This window comes from Caloenas nicobarica, chromosome 10, assembly GCF_036013445.1.
Source record: "Caloenas nicobarica isolate bCalNic1 chromosome 10, bCalNic1.hap1, whole genome shotgun sequence".
In the NCBI taxonomy this organism is placed as follows: Eukaryota; Metazoa; Chordata; class Aves; order Columbiformes; family Columbidae; genus Caloenas; species Caloenas nicobarica.
In genome coordinates, this window is record NC_088254.1 from 1,830,645 (window position 1) to 1,852,642 (window position 21,998).

General features: G+C 43.2%; 2 protein-coding genes across 2 annotated transcripts; one reads left to right on the top strand and one right to left on the bottom strand.

Annotated features, from left to right (window-relative positions):
* Positions 1-12,087: 12,087 nt before the first annotated feature.
* LOC135992391 (olfactory receptor 10A7-like) lies at positions 12,088-13,041 on the bottom strand. The gene has a single exon (XM_065641516.1). The coding sequence runs from the start codon at positions 13,039-13,041 to the stop codon at positions 12,088-12,090; it is 954 nt and encodes a 317-aa protein (XP_065497588.1).
* Positions 13,042-20,759: 7,718 nt separating this feature from the next.
* Positions 20,760-21,722, top strand: LOC135992610 (olfactory receptor 5AP2-like). Its single transcript, XM_065641901.1, has one exon. It carries the CDS (start codon positions 20,760-20,762, stop codon positions 21,720-21,722), a length of 963 nt encoding a protein of 320 aa, XP_065497973.1.
* The last annotated feature ends 276 nt before the right edge of the window (positions 21,723-21,998 follow it).

Sequence of the window (21,998 nt, forward strand, 5' to 3'; positions counted from 1 at the left end):
GCAGTAGGTATATGTAATAAATACAAGAAGTGTAAATCACGCGCACGCTTGATTAGAGGAGCAATCCTCCAAGTGTCCAGCGCACTGTAATAAAAGTGCTGCTTTTCAACACTTTCAAAACATTGTTAAAGAGGCTTTTTGCTGATTTTTGGTATCGTTGATGAAAGACACCAGGAAGCTTTTGCCTCAGTCTCGCTGCTGACAGCTGACTGTGCTGCCCAATCTACATTCCTGCAAGCTCTGGCTGAGGAACGGGCAGGGAAATCCTGTCCATTGAGATGATTTTTAGGGTGCCACTAGACGACTCCAATTCCTTCCTGATCCCTGAGTACGCAGACGCCAGCTTTACCGTCAGCACAGCACAGCAGGAGAGCTGAGATGTGCCCACAATGCATTTAATCAGGCAGGGCCTGCACAACACCTTCCTCCCCAAAAGCGAGAACTGTCTGTAACAAAGGGCTGTCACTGCTGTGCTCTGAACTGCTTTTCTGCCCCATATATTTGCCATGAAGTGTTGGTAGGTTCTCTTTGCATCTGTCCTGGGTTTGTAAGAGCTGTGACTGAACTCCCACCACAGCTGCTCTGAAACGAGGACTGTGAACTCTCTTTGCTAACATAATTTAAGCTCCAATAACAACCAGTGCTTTCCACAGCACTAGCAGCAGTTACACCGCCTTTAGATCCTCTGCCCTCGCCCTTGCCACCTCCCAAGCCTCCTCAGCCACTCTGGGATGGTGGTCCACTCCTGGCAGCTTTCTCTGTGTCCCCGGCTTTTCCACAGTTCAGCAAACCCTCCTGTACACCCTAATCCTCTGCTCTGCTGCGGAACGTGCCAGCACAGAGCTGATAGCCTCAGCCAGTGACCGACTGGCCGTTAAACGGGCCGCCATCAAACCTCCCACCCTGGCTGCCTGCCCTGCCACGGCCGCCTCTGTCGCTCCCCCGGCAAGACCAGGCTTTGACCGGCGCTCCAGCTCTCTCAGTCCCACACCATTCGCCATCCTGCCCTTTCCCACTCTCTCCCGACAGCAATTCTTTCTGATTAAGTGCCCAATTGAACAAGGTGGAAGCCCTGAAGAAAAAAAAACAGAACCAGCTGTCCATGAAGTAGCTCCATGACTGATCCTAGATCCATGTTTAAGTGCATAAAAGAGCTTGGGCTCTTAAACAGTCACGGTTGCTGAGTAATTGAAGTCTTTGGATCAAAGGCGATGAAACACCCTGTGCATTGCTGCATTCCAGTTCTGTTTTGCCCTGTGGAGTGCAGGACCAGCTGTCTTAAGCTACACCAGCCTCTTGGAAAATAAACTGTTGCTATGATCATACCTGTGGTGACCCTCCTGTCTTTTTTAGCTACGATGCTCTCACCGCTGGGGATGGGTGCATCCAGCTCCTCGCTCCCTCTTCTACCCTCCTGCTCCCACCACTGCCAGCTCCCTCCTGCCCAGCCCTGCTGAGACCCCTTCTCTTCCCCCTCTTGTGGGCCATGGCTCTCATTGTGTTCCTCGCCCCATCTGTGCTGGGCCTTGTCCAGGACACACTGGAAATGGGTGACGAGCTGCACTGGGCCATGCACAGGCCCGTGCAGCACCTCATACAGCAGCTGAGCTGGAAGACAATTCAGCTGCTGCAGGATAGAGAGCAGACCCTGGAGCAGAACGGGGCAGCCAGGAAAGTCCTGCTCCTCGCTTCCTCCCAGCAATGCTGCTGTGGTTACTTCTTGTCACTCATCCTGAAGCAAAATGGTTTAGCTTGTTCATATCCACCTAATGTTTTAAATTTAAGCATCCTGGCTTGTATCAGGAATAGTGTGGCCAGCAGGACTAGGGAGGTGATCGTGCCACTGTACTCAGTGCTGGTGAGGCCATACCTTAACTACTGTGTTCAGTTTTGAGCCCTTCATCATAAGAAGGATATCGAGGTACTAGAGAGAGTGCAGAGGATGTGACAAAGCTGGTGAGGGGCTGGAGCACAAGTGTGATGGGAGCGACTGAGGGACCTGGGGGTTCAGCCTGGAGAACAGGAGCTGAGGGGAGACCTGATCTCTGAACTGCCTGAAAGGAGCTTGGAGCACAGAGGGCGTTGGTCTGTTCTCCCAGGTAGCAAATGATAGGACAAGAGGAAATGGTCTCAAGTTGCACCAGGGAAGGTTTATATTGGATATTAGAAAAAAATTATTCCTGGAAAGGGCTGTCAGGCATTGGAACAGGCTGCCCAGGGCAGTGCTGGAGTCACCATCCCTGGAGGGGTTTAAAAGGCATTTAGACGAGGTTCTCAAGGACATGGGTTAGTGCTCGAATTGGGTTATGGTTGGACTCGATGATCCTGAGGGTCTCTTCCAACTGAAATGATTCTATGATTCTGTTTTAAAAAATAGATATTGACCTTTTTCTGAAGGAGAAGTTGTTGTTTGCAAATTACAAATATACAAGCCTGGTAAACATCAACATTTTTCCTGAATTTGAGTCCATTAATTTAGTTGCCCAAAATGTTTTTCTAAAATTGACTGAAATCTGGCATATATTCCCCATTGTTCTAGAATTACGTTTTTCATTTGTTGAAAGAAAAAAGTCCAGGTGTGCATGACACTGACATGTATTCTTAATACTTTGGCTAGTTCAATAGCCACTAAATTTTCTTCTGCCTTTTTCTCCATTACTACAAATGCTGCTTTGACTGCCTGTCTACCTATCAAGTATTTTTTCCATCACCTTGATATGTGTCCTACCTAGTATTTGTCTGTTTTATTCTTGGACAAGTACCATCACTTATCTCTACCTTTGATCATCTCATATTCTGGCTCGCATCTGCATATTGGTTTGCGTGTCTTCTGATCATCTGCCTGTCTCTAGCAATGCGGCCAAGGTTGGTTGTGTTGGAATATCTTATAGTCAAGTGAAAGAGTTTGAAAAGCCATCCTCAAAATGTTAGAAAATGTTATTTGTGGTTTTTTAATAATGGTATGTATGTCATGAGTTTTGATACATAAATGTATTTTTCATCCTAACTGAGTATACAGGCAATTTTACAAGGACAGCACCAGAGGGAATTGGAGCTGTCACTGGATTCACAATACAGTGTTGTTTCTGAAGACAGGGAGAATGCCCATTTTGTCACAGATGGCTTCCCCCTTCATGAGTCCCGAGAGAAACAGCCAAAGACACACAGTCCACAAGATGCTTAACCACAAAGATAACATTGTTCGGTCTTCTTTGACAGCATCAGCCTCTATTGGAAAATTATGTTTATTCATTTGCAGTACATGCATTCAACATCATCAGACTTGACTAAGAAAGAAATCCCCTGCTGCATCATCTGCTCATTAAAAGCTCAAAGTCTAGCAAAACTCTTTCTCAAAGACTATTTTTCCTATTAACCACCTGATGATTGTACAGACAATTAGCAGCAAGAAAAAGCTTGTTATGGTTTCTTCGTCTGTCAAGCCCTTGAGTAAAAATTACTCCGTGTGAAGAGTGGTCACAGGAGTAAAGTTTCCTGGAGTTTTAATGGGGCCTGCTGAGGCTATGAGAGATGGAGCTTCTGCAGGAGATCTAAGTGGTCTCCTGGGGGGCTGATCAAAGCAGAAACTCAGAGCACGGTTACAGGAAAATAAAGGATGGAATTAGTGCTTTCACCAAGCAGCCCCTTCCACGTGTGTCCTGTCAAAGAAAGGGCTCGGGTGCTGGTCCCCAGCAGGACCTTTCCAGGCATCACCTCCCTCAGACATCTCTCTGGTCAGTGTGGGACATGCAGAGGAGACACGTCGGCTCCCAGGCAGCTGCAGCAGCCACACAGCAAAAGAACCTGAGCAAAGGTGTATCAGTCTGTCCCACACATCACTGGTGTCCAGCCTTGGGACTGCCCTCCTCCCCTGCACGGCCCAGGCTCAAGTGCTGCTGCTCTGTCCCGAAACAAGAGCCCTCACCTCCTCACTTTGCCCGATACCCCTCTGGCCAAGCCTGCAGGACCCCGGCAGTCCAGCCACATAGAGATGGTACCCAGCTTCTCCAAACAGAATCCCTCCTGCCACAGACCAGATCCCCACCCCACCAGACCCCACTGTTTCATTGGTGCCTCACAGCTGCTCCTGAAACCCCTGAACTTCCCTGAACTCTGCAAATCGTTCCCCTGGCTTTCCAGAATAGGATGGGTGCTCTTCAGCCATGAAGAACATCTTCTCTCTGGTGGTGACAGCTTGCACGTCCCAGTTGTCCCAGCCCTGCCCCGCAGCTCTGTTCAGTGGATGCCTCTCTTCTCCATCCCAAAGCCTAGCTGAATTTGCTGAAATACTGCCCCCTCCAACCTCTGCAATACTCATCCAGCTCTCCCATTGCCCTTCACTGAACTGTCATCACTGTCCTCCAAGTGTCCCCAGTGGGATGTTCAATGGAAACAATCCTGCCAAAGGGTCATTTTAAAGGTTTTACATGCCTGAGATCAAGGTATGAGTTCCTCTCTACTGACAAGAGTTGTTTTAACACTAAAATGGACATGTACTCATTATGTGGGTGCTCAAAAACTACAGTTCCTCTGTCACTGTCTAAAAGTAGTGAGAAATGTCTGTCCATGGCGTCTTTGGACCTAGTTTCACAAACCTTAGGGATGTATATATCAAATTGCAACCTCTGGCATAGAACCAAGTGAAATCTGGTCTATTTTAAAAAAATGCATAAATAGGAGGGAGTATTTCAAGTTCAACTAAATTATTAGCTCATCTTTTGCAGATGCTCAAGATGTCTTAAGGTAACTTGGAATGTGAAGACAGTTCAGAGAAGATGTCTCAGCCCAGTTTGGAATCTTTGGTGTTCATGGGTCTGTGTCAAATGCCAGGCCATACAGCTATTCTTGGGTTACATCTATTCTTATTAGATTAATTCTTCATAAAGAGCAACGCATCATTATTGTTTTCAGTTGTTGAAAAAGTAGACAGACTTGGGCACAAAAATAAGTAAATCCAGACTTCACAAAATATAATTAGTGCTAAACCTGCAATAGTATGCTGGCAATCTATGAAAGAGAGCTGTGGTCATCTGCAGGGATTCATCTATCCATAATCCACCAGAAAATGTCAGACATATGATACCTGAATGTCCTCCGGGAACACCCCCGCCTTGGCTTCCTGACAACCAGCTTGTCCCAGGGACTGTACACCTGCCTTGTTAGCCTAGCAGACAGGACACTTGTCCTGAACCATCTGACTCGTACACTCTTTGCAATTCCCTTGGGACCAGACCCTTTGGGGAAACAGGACAATCTGGTCTCCAACCAATATCCTGGTTGTTAAGACTTGGCTTGCTCCTAAATCCTCACCATCCCACCTAGCACATATCCTTCTGCGTTTTCTAAAACATTTCAGTGACATCAGTTAACTTCCTTTTTTTCTATATTTTTAAATTTCTTTATTTAGGAAGTTTCACGATGTTTAAATTTCAGCACGAAACGGATCTCCCTCTTTCCTCCATTTAAAAAACGTTCTTCACTTGTAGATTTCAAATTTCCATCAGATACAGTCAAAGTACAGCTTTCTATTTCATTTAGTCTTTTTTTCTTAAATTAAATAGGAGTAACAATTCAGATTGCATGAGCATTAAGTTCTACAGTAAACATTTTGGTTAAAGAACCTCTGATTTTTCTGCCTATTTGTACCTTGATTCACTCCTTCGTTTTATCTCTGTTGTCAGGGGAACGTTTTTCAGGAAAGAGAGGAAGAAATATGTCATGTTTATAGGACATTAGGTTCTCTCCTGTCCAAGTCCCAAATCATACCCTCCCTAGTTAAAGCTTCATTAGAAAAACAGTAATCCTGTGGCATCTATAATAACACCCAAAACACATATGTGTGAAAGGAGAGATAAGCAGAAGGAATGGGACTCTGTGGCAACATGCAGCATATATTGTAGTACATGAAAGAAATTTCAGCAATTACAGTGAGGATGCTGTTAAAGAAGCTTGTTTCAGATATCTATTTAAGGATGTGTTGAATCAAACCCAAGAAGTGACAATGTCTCTCTATTGACCATCTTCATCTCTAGGCGTATCTCCACTGTAGAATGTCTCAGTTAGCTGTGCTCTTCCACCCAAGCTCTTTGCTGACGTTTGTATAAGGTTCTTCTTCAGATCAAGCTGCAGAGGCTCCTATGCCTGAAATGTGAGATCAACTTTCCCCTTGATCATCTGTGAGTAACAGCAGCCCTGAAGATCCCTGCACACTTACTGGGTTTGACCATAGCAAGAGCAGCTAACATGCGATTGTCGCTAAGGCACCCCAAAAGTCAATTTAGGCTCCAAACAGACTTTATTCTAACCGGAACTGTTTGTTTAGCAAAGAAACCACCTCAAAATTGGGTTTATCCAAATTATTTAGCACTCCAATAACATTACAGAACACAGATTCGGATACCAGTTGAGGACAGTATTATTGCATGACCACACAAGAATAATGAAGATCCACAGCATGCATTCACTCACAAAAAACAGAACAAGAGGCCTCTTTCACTCAAGGGTGTCCAGAAGGAAATAACTGCTTGCCCAGGGTGGGCAAGGGCTCGCTCAAGGATATATCCAGAAGGAAAATCACTCACCAAAGAGGCGGTGAGGGCACTCGGTCCCAGGAGGTCTCCTTAGATGCCATCCCAATCCAAGGGGAGGGCTCCATTCACAGACCGTGCAAAGTGAGTCTTCAGCAGATGCCCCGTTTTATAGACTGGTTGGATATAGCTGTGGTCATTATGAGCATGGTGCAGAAGCTTCTCAGCTTCTCTGGGCACCTCCTTTGCTGAGGACCCTGTCTATTGACCAAGGGTCCCACCTCTCCTGCCCTGGGGAGGTGAATGTGAGGAGTCTCCATGCCCCGGGGCAGTGGGATGTGACTGTTAGCACCTTGACACCAACCTAGGTGTGCACATAGGACAGGCACACTGGGGCACTAAAGGTGCTAAAGAGACATCAGCTGCCCTATTGAAAGCTCCAGATCTTATCAGTGGATGTGCAACTACCATAGTGATGGACCAAGGTCTTGGCACAGTTATTTCAGCAAACTGCAAAATTCAGACTAACAGGGTGTGCCTACAGAAACTGCTGCTGCAGGTGACATCAGGTTCTGAATTTCAACAGCCACCTTGCAACATGGATAAAACGCTGTCTGCACCAACTTGCACGGGTGTGAAATTTCTGTTGCAGCCCACAAGCATAATACAAGTAAATGTAGAGAGTATCTGGGCAGAATTCACATGCAAAGTCTTCCTGCTTGTAGAATGCCCCTTTCCTACCTCACTGTCCTAGCACAAACCATGCAAACTGAGAGGAACTCTCAATGTTAAGTGGAAATTACAGAGACATATTAATTATTAAAGAATCTTTAAATGTCTCAGGCCTGAAGGCAGCTCTCAGTGTTAAGGCAGGTTGGCTTTGTGCTGAGGGGTTCAGACACTTGAAAGCAAAGCCATCTAAATAAATAAAGAAGATCCAACAGTGAGCTGTTTTTCAGAAAATTATGGGAACCAACATGCAAACTTGGAAAACACAATATCACAGTCAATATTTGTCATGGTCCATTCGGTGATGGACTCGTGATGGTTCGTTTACTTTGATCTTGAAGCGCAAAATTAAGGCAACCAAAATGCCAAGGGGTTATAATTCAATCAAACAGTGTTACTTTATTAATTTGCCCGTAAAGCGGCACGCAATAGAGAGAGATGGAGAGAAAAGGAAAGAAAAAGGAGGAAAGGGGATTATAGCTACCACCACGAGTTCCAAAGCTGTCTGTCTCGTCTCAGGTCCCGTGAGAAGAGTCCTGCTGGTCCTCCATCGTGATCCGGGATCCTTCAGTGGGGAGATCTCAACGATGTCCCATCGGGAATCATCTTTTATGCTTCTTCACCCCCCCTTCACCCCCATAGATCGAGGCCCATCTCTGCCTTTGTTGCGCAGTCCAGGCTTAACTGCACAGACCCAAAGAGCCCTCGCTTCGCTTGCCAGGACCCGTTTGAGTCTGTGTCGCCTCGGTTCAGAGGTCTCTTATTGGTCTGTTGAGTGACCTCAAGACCCTTGCGAGTCTCTGCGCACGCTCTTCTTCGTTGGCCTTTGTTACAGGGAAGAGGTAGGGGGCAAGTCTGGCTCAGGCAACAGGTGAAAATCCATCTTCTGGACAGCAGTTATTGTCCCCAGGTCAGAGAGACCTTCGTAACACAATTCCTTTTAGGAGATGGGGGGCGAGTTTGGCTGAGGCAGCAGTGAAATCTACCCTTAGCTATTGTTTCCTGCAGCCCCCAGGTCAGAGAGTCCTGTGCAACACAATTGCTTTCTTCAGGCCTCTCTCCAGGTCATTGTCCAATTCTTTCTATCAGGCCATCTGTTCTCCAAGTCCCTGATGGCGCTGTTCAGTCAGATACTGTTCTTTGGACCAACTCTTACAATATTTAAAAAAAAAAAAAAGCTAATAGACAGTACAAGAAACTGGGATTAATTCAACCTTGGGTTGCAGTAAGGACATGGCTTGTCTATTCCAGAGGGAGTTGTAAAGAACATTGGCAAAGTGCATCCTGTATATGTACCAAAAACTTTAGTATTTCAAGGAAACAGCAGTGTAGTGTATCTCAAAAGCCAATGAGCAGCAACAACAAAATAGGAAACTACTCTGGAGTATTCATTACACTCAATTCCAGAGGTAGGCTTAAAATGAATGTGAAAATCAGGGCTTTGAGATATTTTTGTACCTATGACTCTATCCACAATTGCTTGTCCATTCTTTTAAGCTGCCTGAAAGTTACAATGCGATCAATCTTTCTTGAGACGTGACTATTGCTTACCAAGAGGATGAGAGGGGAAATCTAGTTTACTAATTCAGAAAAGTTTATTTAATTCAGTAGGGCTATGGCATAAGTGTCTGTATCTGGCCCTCAACCCCCATTTTGTTGGACTAGATAAAGTCACTACAGTGATAACAACCTACAATAAGTGTCACCTCCTCCTAAAGAGGACATTATTTGATCATCTAATTTCACCCTAATAGCACTTTTTTTCTGACTGTTGGATATGAAAAGACTCAAAAGTAGCTAACTTAGATGTAAACATCTACATAGCCACTCTTTAAAGTTTATTGATATCAGTTCTAGTGTCAAATTTCAGCTAGCTAAAACCAGACCAAATGAACCTGGTGATGGTGTGAATCAAGCATACAATTTCTGCTTTGACCCATATCATTGTGATACAGGCGAGAAGATAAATTCATTAGAAACGCCTCTCCAGGTGCTATAAAAGAAAACAGGTGCTTTATTTATAACAATATTCAAGCAGTGATTCAGGTGCCCAACACAGAGGCATGTTGTGCCATTTAGGGTGACCTGGGGCATCACTAACTTCAGTACAGGCTTGATAGACATGACACAAACCCTACAAGACATCTGCAGGATCCCTTAATATATTAGAACTAGCACCACACACCTATGTTTAGGCAGATATTTCTGCCTTTCAGTGGAGATGCCTGCAGTCTAGATGGTAAGAATTTCATAAGAGGTGGTTGAAGTATAAGCTGCTCATGGGTATAATATTGTATTCTTAGATATAAAAACTGGATATGCAAGGTCTGAGCTGGTCATCTTGTCACCCTTTAGAGTCAGTGGATATAAAGAGTAACTCTGATCAATGTGGTGTGTGGACCATCAAAACAGACCAGAGAAAACTGTTTCTCACCAGTGGTCATGAAGGGAACCCAGGGAATCAGCATGGCTCTGAAGCTGAGCTTTTAGATGTAAAGCTGGGTCTTGTGAGTCCTGGTTTCAGTCACCTTTCTGTTGACATGGGAAAACAATGCAGTGGATTGAGCATCTTGCACCACTTTAGATATGTAATAGGAACTGTTAGGAAGGAAAAACGGTTATAGTGTAAAACGTGAAATGAAGGAGGGTAGTAAGGACTGGCAAAGGTGTGATTGTAGTGCACAATTGGCAGTTTAGGGACTAGCAGCTAAGAAGGGCAGAATGGGCACCTTTTCTGTGGAGTTGCTATTAGAAAACAACAGCATTCTAGGCTCAGGATTATTAGGTGGCACAGTAAGTGGTGAGGAGTACTAGTGTGGTTATCTAAGGGGCCAAACTCTCACCCAGCCGCTCGCTCCCTTCTCCACCTTTGATGGGATGGAAAGGGGAAGAAAATAGGATGAGAAAGTTTGTGGGGCAAGATAAATACAGGGAGATGTCTTGTCAGTTGACACTGTGGGCAAAACAGGCTCAAGCTGGGGAAAAATTATTTAATTTATTTCCATTTAAAATAGATTCAGATAGTGAGAAACAAAGATAAGCATTAAACCACCACATTTCATCCTCACTTTCACAGGCTCAACTTCAGTTCTTCACTGCAGGCTCCTCTGCTCCTGACTTCAAGCAGTGCTGGGGAGATGGTGGGTCTGGGGTCAGTACGTAGCAGCTTCTCTCTGCCGCTCCTTCCCTCTCACTTTTCCTCTGCTCTGGCATGGGTCCTCCATGAGCTTCAGTTCCTTCAGGAACAGCCATCTACTCTGATGTGGGTCCTCTATGGGCTGTGGGCAATATCTGCTCTGGCACCATGGAGCACCTCCTGCTTCTTGTGTGACCTCGGTGTTCCCTCTGGTGAATACAATACCATTAGAAAGAATGGTGATCTAAAGGAAATAGAGAAGCTAACTGAGTTTAAATCAATATTTCTCATACTATATTTACCATACCTAAGGAGATCATAGGTCAGCTTTCTAAGTTATCGCTCATGCCTTGGATCTTTCTACAGCCCTTGGAAAGTAATAAGCACCTCCAGAGAGTGACTTGCCCATCCTGACTGAGTCACATCCCTGGGAATGAGGTAAATCACATCTCGAAGAAGTGTTTGTGGCTTTCCACTGACTTCTGAGGAAGCCCAGATTCCCAGCATTGGCACTGCTTTTCTTTCTCAGGTGCCTAAACTTAGCAGAATGGGTGGCCATTCCTGGCATGGATATTTCTCAGGTTCCTCGTGATCTCTAAATAATTGGTGAAGGGACAGTGGCACTACTGACGGGCTTTGAATGAGGAGCTCCCTATAGCTGTCCGCAAGGTCGACAAAACACCTGCACAGATTGCATTACAAACTTTTAGCTGCCAAATTTAGGTGAGGTTTTAGCCATGTTGTAGTATCATAGTGAGCAAAGATTCATGTAACTTTAGACATCTAAGTGATGCCTGAAATTAATTCCTACCATCAGTCTCCAGATGAGATGAACGTTCTTTCCATGGGAAAGCCCTTTTCTTTCCATGAGCTTCAAAGGCAGCCCCAGCTACTGTCATGAAAACAGACACCAACCTTTAATTCTTCTCTATAGAGTCACTGTAGTGGTGTGGGTGCCTTTATCATCTTTGTCTCCAGGGAAGCATTGCCAGTTTCCACACGACTAAAGGTGGCTCCTAAGGAAGCGGTACCGTGCCCCTGGACATGTAGTGCAGCCTGGCTCTCACCCACACTGCCACAAGCTCCCTCTGGCATGGGCAGGCAGAGCACGAGCATCCCGTGACACAGCAGAAGCGCTGGGACACCCATGACATCTTCACAAGGTGGGCGGAAATAACCTGTGCCTTAGGAGAGACCTACGTGCTTTCAGAGCCGTCGGCACAGTCCCCACAGCACCGAAAGGACACCATATTTCTACATTTGGGGAGCTGTATCTTGCCGCACCACATGGCACTTGGCCAGGGTCCTCTTCTGTGCTCCACGTGGCCAAACCTATGTCGACACATGGGACCATTCTGTGCCCCATGTGTCTGTAGACATAAGACGTACTTTTTTCTTCTTGTGGTTTTAGCTTTCTAAGTGACTGAAATAATATGAAAACATGACAAAGGTGTTTTGAGTTTAATCAAGATTATTTTGGGGTGTGTTTACATTTTGGTTTTACAGGGTATTTTTGAGGAAGTGCAAAAAAACCATTTTTTTTTTCACAAAAAACACCCCCACCAAGCTCCTCTTGTGACTAGGCAAATTGCAGTTCAGTGACCATACACTCGCTGTGGAAATCACCTGCAATGGTTTATATTTTTATAGTCTGACCCCCCCAAAAAATACCTACAAAGTGGAGCTCTTGATATGTCATTTATATAAAACCATAAATGCCTGGACTTGTTTCCCCAGGGCTCCTCTGACTTCTTTGTTTCTTAAGGCATAGATAAGTGGATTCACCATGGGTGTCACCACAGTGTAGAAGACAGAGAAAAACTTGTTAAAAGCTGCGAGGTTGTAAGTTTTTGGTAGCATATAGACAAGGATGAGAACTGAATAGAAAATAGCAACCACAATGAGGTGAGAGGAGCATGTGGAAAATGCCTTTTGCCTCCCTGTAGCTGAAACAATTCTCAATATGGTGATGATGATTAAAATATAGGATGCTACAGTGAAAAGAAAAGGCAGCATAGTACACAGAGCAGACATCAGAGATGTTACAGCTTCTATCAGGAATGTGTCACTGCAGAAGCATTTTGTCACAGGGGCAAAATCACAGAAGAAATGGTCAATCTCTTGGCGATCACAGAACACCATGTGTGACATCAAGATTGTGATAACAAAGCTGATCACAAAACCACTTACCCAGGAGCCTGCAGCCAGTGCTATGCAAAGTTTAAGATTCATTAGTGTGACATAATGTAAAGGTTTGCATACCGCTAAATATCGATCATAAGACATCACTGCCAGGAGGTAACACTCTACCCCAACTAGAAAAGCAAATACGAAAAACTGTGTCAGGCAGCTGCTGTAGGAAATCCTCCTGTTGCCTGTCAGGAAGCTGGCCAGCAGCTTGGGCAGGATGGTGGAGCTGTAGCACATCTCCAAGCAGGACAAGTTACTGAGGAAGAAGTACATTGGGGTGTGAAGACACTGATTAGCCACCACCAATGTGAGGATGAGAATGTTCCCCATCATTGTCACCACGTAGATCACCAGGAAGAGCAGGAAGAGAGGAACCTGAAGATCGGGTAAATCGCTGAATCCCAGGAGGATGGATTCTGTAATGTAGGTTTGGTTTTGCTTTTCTGCAGCTGACATCATGCTGAGTCTTGGGGAAAGCAAATACTAAAATATAATATAAAAATTAAAAAGCTGTTCTCCATGCATGGCTGTAAAGGTACGGTATTCAAATTAATCCTTGGGTTTGATCTCTATGTCCTGATAATTTATGTAAAATTCCAATTCTTAAAACAGTTCAGCAATATTTTCTGTGAAAAAAACATTTGTCTTACCTCAATTTCGGTCACTCTTGGTATGCCTCAGGGACAGGACAGTTTTCTTTTCTAGGATGTATGGATGATTACATGCTATTTTTTGGCTCCATGTTCCGTCTCGTTTCCCTTGCTTGTAGAGTCATACCCTTATTTTTTGTGCTCTGGATATGCATTTATATACTTATGCTTCTTTGCAGATCACCCAGCTATGTCATCGTGGAGAAAGGAGTTCAAAACTACCTACACCTAAACTATGGTATTAGCTTGTGGTCACGTCAGATCAGTTTATGCAACCAGAAAATCACCACACAAGTTTTCTTATATTCTGCATCTTGGGTGATCCAGCTGATTTACAAGGCAGGGAAATTTTTGTCAAGTCATAGGGAGGACTGTCTTTGCAATTTGTTCAGTTTGTTCAATGTCTCATCACTTATAAAATATTAGGACATTTGGATAAAGCTGTGACTGGCATAACAAAATAATGCCAGTAACTGATCAGCCTTACAGTTCAGCACATGGGCAATTATTTCCACTGATAGAAAACCACAGAAAGTCAGAAATTAATCTTCTCATCAGTTCTTCAGTCACTTTCTTCCCAAGTTTGCACACTCTTTTGTCAGGCTTACCTCCATGGTAGTTAAGTTGCAGACTGAGGTCTCTCAGACACCTGCCCACATCACACTGTGGGATGCAGCATGGGTTCTGCAGATTGTCTTCTCTTTCATCATCTTTATATGAAAACCAAGAGCTCGATCTTCCCAAGTGTTTGCTTTCTTTTTAATAAATCTCCATACATACCAGAGACAAGACAATCTCAGAAGTCCCTTGTGACTCATTATATTCTCTTGAGAATGAACACAACATCTCCTTTGATAGTTCTAGTAATGGAAATTTGAAATAATTTATCAATTGGGTAGAACCCTCCCAATAACGTTATTGATTAAAATTTATAATATGTTAATACTGCACTAAAATTTACTAATAAATTTTGCTTTCTCCATCCTACACACATATTATTTCCCATTATATTCCATTTTGCAAAGGCGTCTAAATGCCTAATGAATATCCTGTGAGTGGGTTATCTGTTATACTATATAAGAGGGGACCATATCACAACTGACTTGATTAGTGTCTTCACAACCTGCCTTTGATGCAGACACTCATGTATGGCATCAGGACATGCAGTGGCGTTTCAGAGAACAACCTCTGCTGGGCCAAACCACAACCCGTGCTTTCCACAGCTGGATTTCTGATCTGAAGCAGATGGTGAGGACAACTCATTCCTCACAGGAGGCATTGAAGCAAATCTCTCCAGAAAGAAGAAGAGAAACATGGAAATAAGTATGTTGTGAGGATTATACGAGGGACCATCACCTTGGGGTGAAGGACAGAGTAGGCCAAGTCAATGGTGCAGACAGACTGATGGTTAGTGTGGGTGTCCTGGCAGATACCAAAACCCAAAGTGCTTTCTTCTCAGTCTACGCTGGAAAGAGAGTTCACCGTGGTCTCTGCTAGAGCCCAGATATCTTGAGTGCTTTTACCATCTGGCTTCAATGTCAAACACATGGCAAATATCAGGCGGAGGACAAAAAGGAGCAAGAATTCAAAAAAGTTAAAGGGTCACATTTTATTCCTGTAATTAGGTCTTCAATTTTTTTGTCTGACAAGAAACTGAAATTATTCCAACAATTAAGTTGTTCACATGCAGCATGCGTTTTTTCAGTAATGGTTGTGTTTTCTGCACCTAGCGTTGGTGATCTTGGAGTGAGAAAAGCCAGTGCATAACATGAGCATCCAGTGTCATGTCAGACACACTCACATTGATGCACTGTTCCGACTGACCTGCTATTCTTGATGTTGCCTTCCTAAATTTAGGGGGAAAAAACACCTATCTGTTGTTCCTGCTGAGGGTCAATGGACTCTTGTTCCCAGTGTGAATAACTCTTCCCAAACATGGAACACACCTTTTTTATCCATGATGAACAGCTTTATGAATAATGAACTGAGTCCTCATGAGTAACTGACGTCCAACTCAAGCATCTAATTTTAGAAGTCTCCAGTTCGGGTGTCTCTTGTGCAAGAAGCTTAACTAAACTGCCTAAGCACAGACATCTAGGACTATTTCAGATGCCCCAAAGTATCAGAACTCCAGCTATCACTCCAATACGTCCTACACCATGGTGTGAGGATGTGTGTGGTAGCCTAGAGTATATATAGCTCCTTTATTTGGCATCTGAAACCCACTCTAGATTGACCAGCTGAATAGCTCTCCAGGCCATATTGACCAAATCTCCACAGACTATAAATGAGAGCTTAGACATTACAGTCACATGTATAGGGCCTACGAGGCAGAAACTGCAATGTTAGGTGTTTGATTCTGGGGCTGAGTGCAGGATTCAACTACTTGAACATAGATCTTATTCTGTATGAGATTTCTGCAGACCGATGGCAGATGTGACACAATATTTGCTATAGACATGCATCCTTCTCGAGAAAAATGCAGGCAAGAAAAGAAACCCAAATTAACCTAAAATGGCACTGGACACATAAGTAAATTAATTCAATTTTCAATACACATAATATAGCTTGAATTTCATGGAAGAGAAAAAGCTCCATGTGAAGCGAAGTTAACTTGAGTTTATTCGGTGTCAAATTTGGCCAGATGAAGTCTTAACCTTCAGGTTCAGGTGAGCAGAATTCTCATTTTGTAGTTATGTGTTTCTCTGAGTTTACCTTTGCCAAGAGTTCCAAATGTGTCCAACAGGTAAAGTGAGAGGCTCTTATGCATCTCTCTGAAATTCCTTTTCTGTGCAGCCTAAGAGCATTCATTTTTATTACCTGTCTCAGGGACCTACTTACTGCTAATGTTCAGTGTGGCTACCTGCCTTGTATTTCAAGTAATCTTACAGCCCAAAAGCAAATTGAAATTTTGATAAATCATCAGAAAGACGTCATCTGTATTGGCAAGATGCTCCTTGATCTAAATGCTGGTGGGACACCCAGTTAAAACAATAACCAAAAGCAATTCAGTGCTGAGGTTATGTTGTTAAAATATGAATGCTTCTGAAGAATCATAATTCATAAATTCTTCATTTTGTTCTCTCTTCACAAGAGCACCAGATACAAACCTTCTATGTACCCAAAAATAGGTACTCACGTGAGATATGAAAAATCTCCTCCTGGTGGCCGATCTTTTTTTCCCCAGCAGCTGATAATGCGTTTTACATTGAACACAATGTGCACAGAACACCACTGCAGATAGGGACAGTCCCTGGGCAAGTCCTTCTCAGCACTCATGAACCTTGTGTTACTTTCCACCTCATGGCAGAACTCATGAAGACAGATGGCGGAGAAACTATGATGGACCATGCCGTAGTATGGGGAATAGGGCACCATACAGGAGCTGGGAGGAATGACTCTTTGAGTTACGTGGCAGATAGGACTCAAGTATTTTACTTACTGATCAAGTGCTGTAATCATCCTCAGGTTTAAATAAAGACAGGAATCTCCTTAGAAGCTGGAGACACCTCATCCAAATTTACCCTGTTGAACATTTGACTATTTTAACTAGGTATCTGGATATTTGGAATCAACTAGATACTCAGTGCAGCTCTCTCAGTGCAGAGAGACACTTCTGAGAGTTTCCATCCCGCTTCAGGTGACAGTTTTAGTATGGGAAGACTCATCTTGCCCATTCTCTTTTCACCTTCCAGATAGAGTTTGTAAATAACTGAGGCAAGGTACCAATTAATAGTGTGTGAATTAATCATATGAAGGCATTAAGAACAGAGATTTGTCTTCTGGTGTCTCTTGCCCTTCAAACTGAAGTCTCTACATGGCACTGACACAGACACAATGATCTAGCTGAGACTATCTGGTTAAACAAAAGCATTTTATTTCTATTATGGAAATGACAGAGCAGCTACTTGGTGGGAAACCAAGGGTATATCATGTGAAAGCCAACAGGCAGATTTCATATTTTTGAAACAGATTTATTCCACCTCGTGTTAGCAATCAAAACGGATGCGATTCGGTCTCTGCAGTTCAGCTAGGACCAGCTCTGTACCTGTACAGCCCAAAGTCACTGTGACAGAAATTAGTATTTCAGATTGTTTTGACTACACTCCCACCTAGTGGTGTTTGCACAACACAACTTCCCTTTCCTCTTCAGAACTTCATTTTTTTCATGTGGTCTTTGAATTTCCCTGTGTTCTTACGATTTTTTTGTTCTTTTTAAGGCTCACCAATCTGAGGCAAGGATATTTATTCCCCAAGCTATTTCTGTCTGGCCTTAGCGACTAAACAGTCTAAACATTGACTAACAAATCACAGTCTAACAGGCCTTCTTAAATGCAAGCCTGGAAGCTGAGATTAAAAGCCAGGACCTGGAACAATCATCTCACTTATTTAGAATCACAAAAGAGTTTGGGTTGAAGGGCTCTTCCCAGCTCCCCCAGTGCCACCCCTGCCATGAGCAGGGACATCTGCACCAGCTCAGGTTGCTCAGAGCCCCGTCCAGCCTGGCCTGGGATGTCTCCAGGGATGGTTCATCCACCACCTCTCTGGCCAACCTGGGCCAGGCTCTCACCACCCTCAATGTGAAACATTTCTTCCTTATGTCTAGCTTGAATCTTCACTCTTTTCATTTAAAACCATCACCCCTTGTCCTGTCTCAACAGGCCCTGCTCAAAAGTCTGTCCTCATCTTTCTTATCGGCCCCTTTTAAGTACGGAAAGGCCGCAATAAGGTCTCCCCGTAGCTTCTCTTCTCCGGGCTGAACACCCCAGCTCTCTCAGTGGTATTTTTGGTACCACAGTCAGGAAAACAGTCACCCTGCAGAAAACAGAACATTGAGCAGCCTTCTCCAGAGGACAAGTGGGCAGCGGCCTGGCATCGAATCCAGGCCCTAGTCAGTGTAAGACTTCAACACACCTGTAGAAATTTATAACATGTTAATACTGCACTAAAATTTACTAATAAATTTTGCTTTCTCCATCCTACACACATATTATTTCCCATTATATTCCATTTTGCAAAGGCGTCTAAATGCCTAATGAATATCCTGTGAGTGGGTTATCTGTTATACTATATAGGAGGGGACCGTATCACAACTGACTTGATTAGTGTCTTCACAACCTGCCTTTGATGCAGACACTCATGTATGGCAACTAGTGCTGACTTGATCGCAATGATGATCATCATAGTAATCTTTCACCCATTTTTCATCCTATCTAACAATATAATTCCATCCAGGCCCAAAAGTAATCAAAATGTAGGCTAAGAAAACGCTAATTAAGTTAGAGTGTACAGGAAAAGAATGGTTATTTATGTGCATATGGGGCTGATGACAATAACCTCTCCAAGGCTTTTGTTTGCTTGATAAACCCCTGGGGTGTTTTACTATTCTCAGCTCTGAAAAGGTTTTTAAGGAGTGAGCTGAAGGGAGGAACACTATCTACCTGACAGAATGAAAGAGTTGGTATATTCAGTTGGCTAAAAAAAAAATGATAATAAGGAAATTATTTGGGGGAGAGGATCTTTTCCAAACAAGGAGCTCTAATTTGTTTTGTCATTTTGGATTTGTTTTTTGGCGGATTTTTTTGGGTTTTGGTTTTCGTGGGGGTTTTTTGTTTTGTTTTTTGGGGGTTGGTTTGTTTGTTTGTTTTGGTGGTGGTGTTTGGGTTTATTTCTTTATGGGAAAATCAAGATTTTAAAGAAAATAGAGATGCATACAAAACCATGAGAAGTGAGAGATTTTTAAATTGGATTTCAATGTTCATGTAGTTCCAGGTAAGAAACAGTTGATTTACACAGAAACGGGACACACTTCCAACATTTTTAGTTGTCAGATGTTGGCAAATTGGCTAAAAATTGGGGTTTTGAAAGAGTAAGAGCTTAAAGAAAAATTTAAAATTTGATCTGTGGAAAGAAATATATGCCTTCACTGCTATAGTGCCTGGTCACCTCCTATAGCATCTAAATGTGGTGAGCAGCATCAAAAAGGAGATGCAGTCCTCATGGCAGATGCTGACTCCTACGCTAACACCTAAACTCCTCCTATTGTCAGTGGAAATAAATGGATGATTTCCTTAGATTATTTAATACAAAGTAGTTATATAAAGCATATTGGATGGATTACAGTCCAGAGCGCTTACCTCTCTCTGCAGACTGCAAGAGGACTCTGAGGTGAGTGCCTTAGATGCAGATGTTCCAAGTTAGGTGACATCAACCACACTGAAGTTGTTTCAAATAGATGCTGCTAAATTGAAGCGCTAGATCTGGGAAGACAATAGGCTGTAGAAAAACCACACCAAAGCTGCATTTGTAATAGATTATGTGTTTAGGGAACCCCGGGGCTGAACATCATCCCTCCCAGTTGGTGAAGGGTCATGGCTGGAACTTGTGTTGCCAGGTGCACGGGCTTGAAAAATGCACCCGATTAATGCATTGCCAATACCTCTCCCAAGCCCATGCACATCTGGATAAAAATAGAGTTGACAAGAAGAGTCTATACAGAAGCGAAAAGTAGCTTTTCTGTTCAGTTCTTTTGCCAGTATAGCCTTAACCACAGTATTGTGTCTAGTTTGGGCCATTTAATTTTTTTTTTTTTTAGTATTTCTATACTAAATAAATCCAGAAAAGGTCAGCCAAGGTCTCAGGAGTTTTGGAAATCTAGGGAATTAGGTGATTCAGTACACGAGAGGAAAATAAAAAAGAACACTATGACAAGCCACAGGATTTATGTAAGCTCTATTTTTCTGATTAAGGGTCTGGCAACTGAACTCTCTCTGAGTTTTCAGTGACAAGAAATATGTTCTTTCACAAGATAATTCATCCTGTCTGTTTTAGGATGAATTAAACTCCTTAAATCTGGAATTCTTTATTCTACCCATTGACAAGACTTAAGGATGAGACAACTGGAAGGTGCTTCTGTGTGTGTTTGGAAGTTTCTTTGCCAGGGCAAACACGTGCTGAGGGTGGTATAGACGTTCTTCATACTTCTTTTCATTGTTGGAATTGGAGTCTTTTTCAGCCCTCTTCAAATAAGGAAAATATCTGCATTAAAGGTCATGCTACATACCTATATATAGTGAATACATAATATGCATCAATACATACTAGCAGTGGGAATATGGCCGTGCTACTATTGGAGCAATTAGATCAAATACTTCTTTTTCTTTTCTTGTATTTTCTTTTCACAACAGAAAGGAATTTGGCAACACTTGTGATGGCATCTTATGAAAGAAGTTGATTCTTAATCTGGTTGCATGGAGTGGAAACCAGTTAGGAAGTACCCTTGTACCAGAGAAGAGGAACATGGGCATTGCTTCAGTTTTAAGTGCTCTTCCCAGTATGTGGAGCAAAAAGTAATGTGACTCTCAGTATGAGAGAAATCTTTATAGAAATCAGGTGACAGGTCTGATAATGCAAAGATTTTTTTACTCTTTGCTTCTCTATTCTCTGAAGAAACTTTCACTGTGGAGTCCTAACTGTCAAGGTTAGATTGGTGCTAACATTTCCTGATTTATCACTAGAACAAAAGTTATGACAAAGCAAGAGTGGAAAAACAGAACGGCTGTTACAGAGTTCATCCTTCTGGGATTTGGGAATGGCCCTGAAGTGGATTCTCTTCTCTTCCTGATGTTTCTGTCAATCTATGTTGTGACCATAACTGGGAACACCTTCATCATTGTGCTGGTGATGACAAATCAGCACCTTCGCACACCAATGTACTTCTTCCTGGGCAATTTGGCCTGCTTGGAAGTCTGCTACAGCTCAAATATCTTGCCGAGGATGCTGCTCAGCTATCTGGGTGGAGACAGAAGCATTTCAGTCAACGGATGTTTTACACAATACTATTTCTTTGGTTGCTTGGCAGCTACAGAATGCTACCTGCTGGCAGCGATGTCCTACGACAGGTACCTGGCGGTGTGTGAACCCCTGCACTACCCATCCCGGATGGACGCCAAGCTCTGTCTCCAGCTGGGTGCTGCCTCCTGGATAAGTGGCTTTCTATCCAATTCTATACTCACATTCCTGATCTCAAATTTAGATTTCTGTGGGCCTAACGAAATTGAACATTTTTTCTGTGACTCATTCCCAATGATAAAGCTCTCCTGCAGTGACACCCATGTGGTGGGACTTGTCACTTCTCTCGTGGCGGCTGTGTGCTCACTGCCTCCGTTTCTGCTGACGTTCTCATCCTATCTCTACATCATTGTCACAGTCATGAGAATTCCTTCTGCCACTGGAAGGAAAAAGGCCTTTTCCACTTGCTCCTCACATCTTATTGTGGTGAATCTTTTTTACTGGTCAATATTCACTGTCTATGTTCTTCCTCATCGTGATACCCAAACATCTCCAAACAAAGTCTTTTCTGGTTTTTATACCATTCTCACTCCCTTGGTCAATCCTCTCATCTACAGTCTGAGAAACAAAGAAGTAAAGGAAGCTCTGCGAAAACAGACAAGTAAATTGAAGACTTTCAAAGGGCTGCTTTCTGTTTAAAAAAGGGGGTAATAATTCTTAATGAGTGATAGGTCCAGATACAATTACGTGGCATGAGAATATAGTTAATTTGGATAAAGCTTGGAAATATATAGCTATACATCTTAAAAATGAGTAAGCGGAGAAACAAAACAGGTAAATAGTCTTGCTGTAGGTTATGGGGGTGATATGGAGAAGGAACATGAATACGTAATGAACTATGAACACTATAAAGTAAGCAAAATAAATCCGCGAATGTCATTGTATATGCACTATTGCACGTGGTATCTTCTTGCA

Coding starts and splice junctions, on each gene's coding strand:
- LOC135992610 (XM_065641901.1), top strand. CDS start 20,760: ATGACAAAGCAAGAGTGGAAAAACAGAACGGCTGTTACAGAGTTCATC.
- LOC135992391 (XM_065641516.1), bottom strand. CDS start 13,041: ATGATGTCAGCTGCAGAAAAGCAAAACCAAACCTACATTACAGAATCC.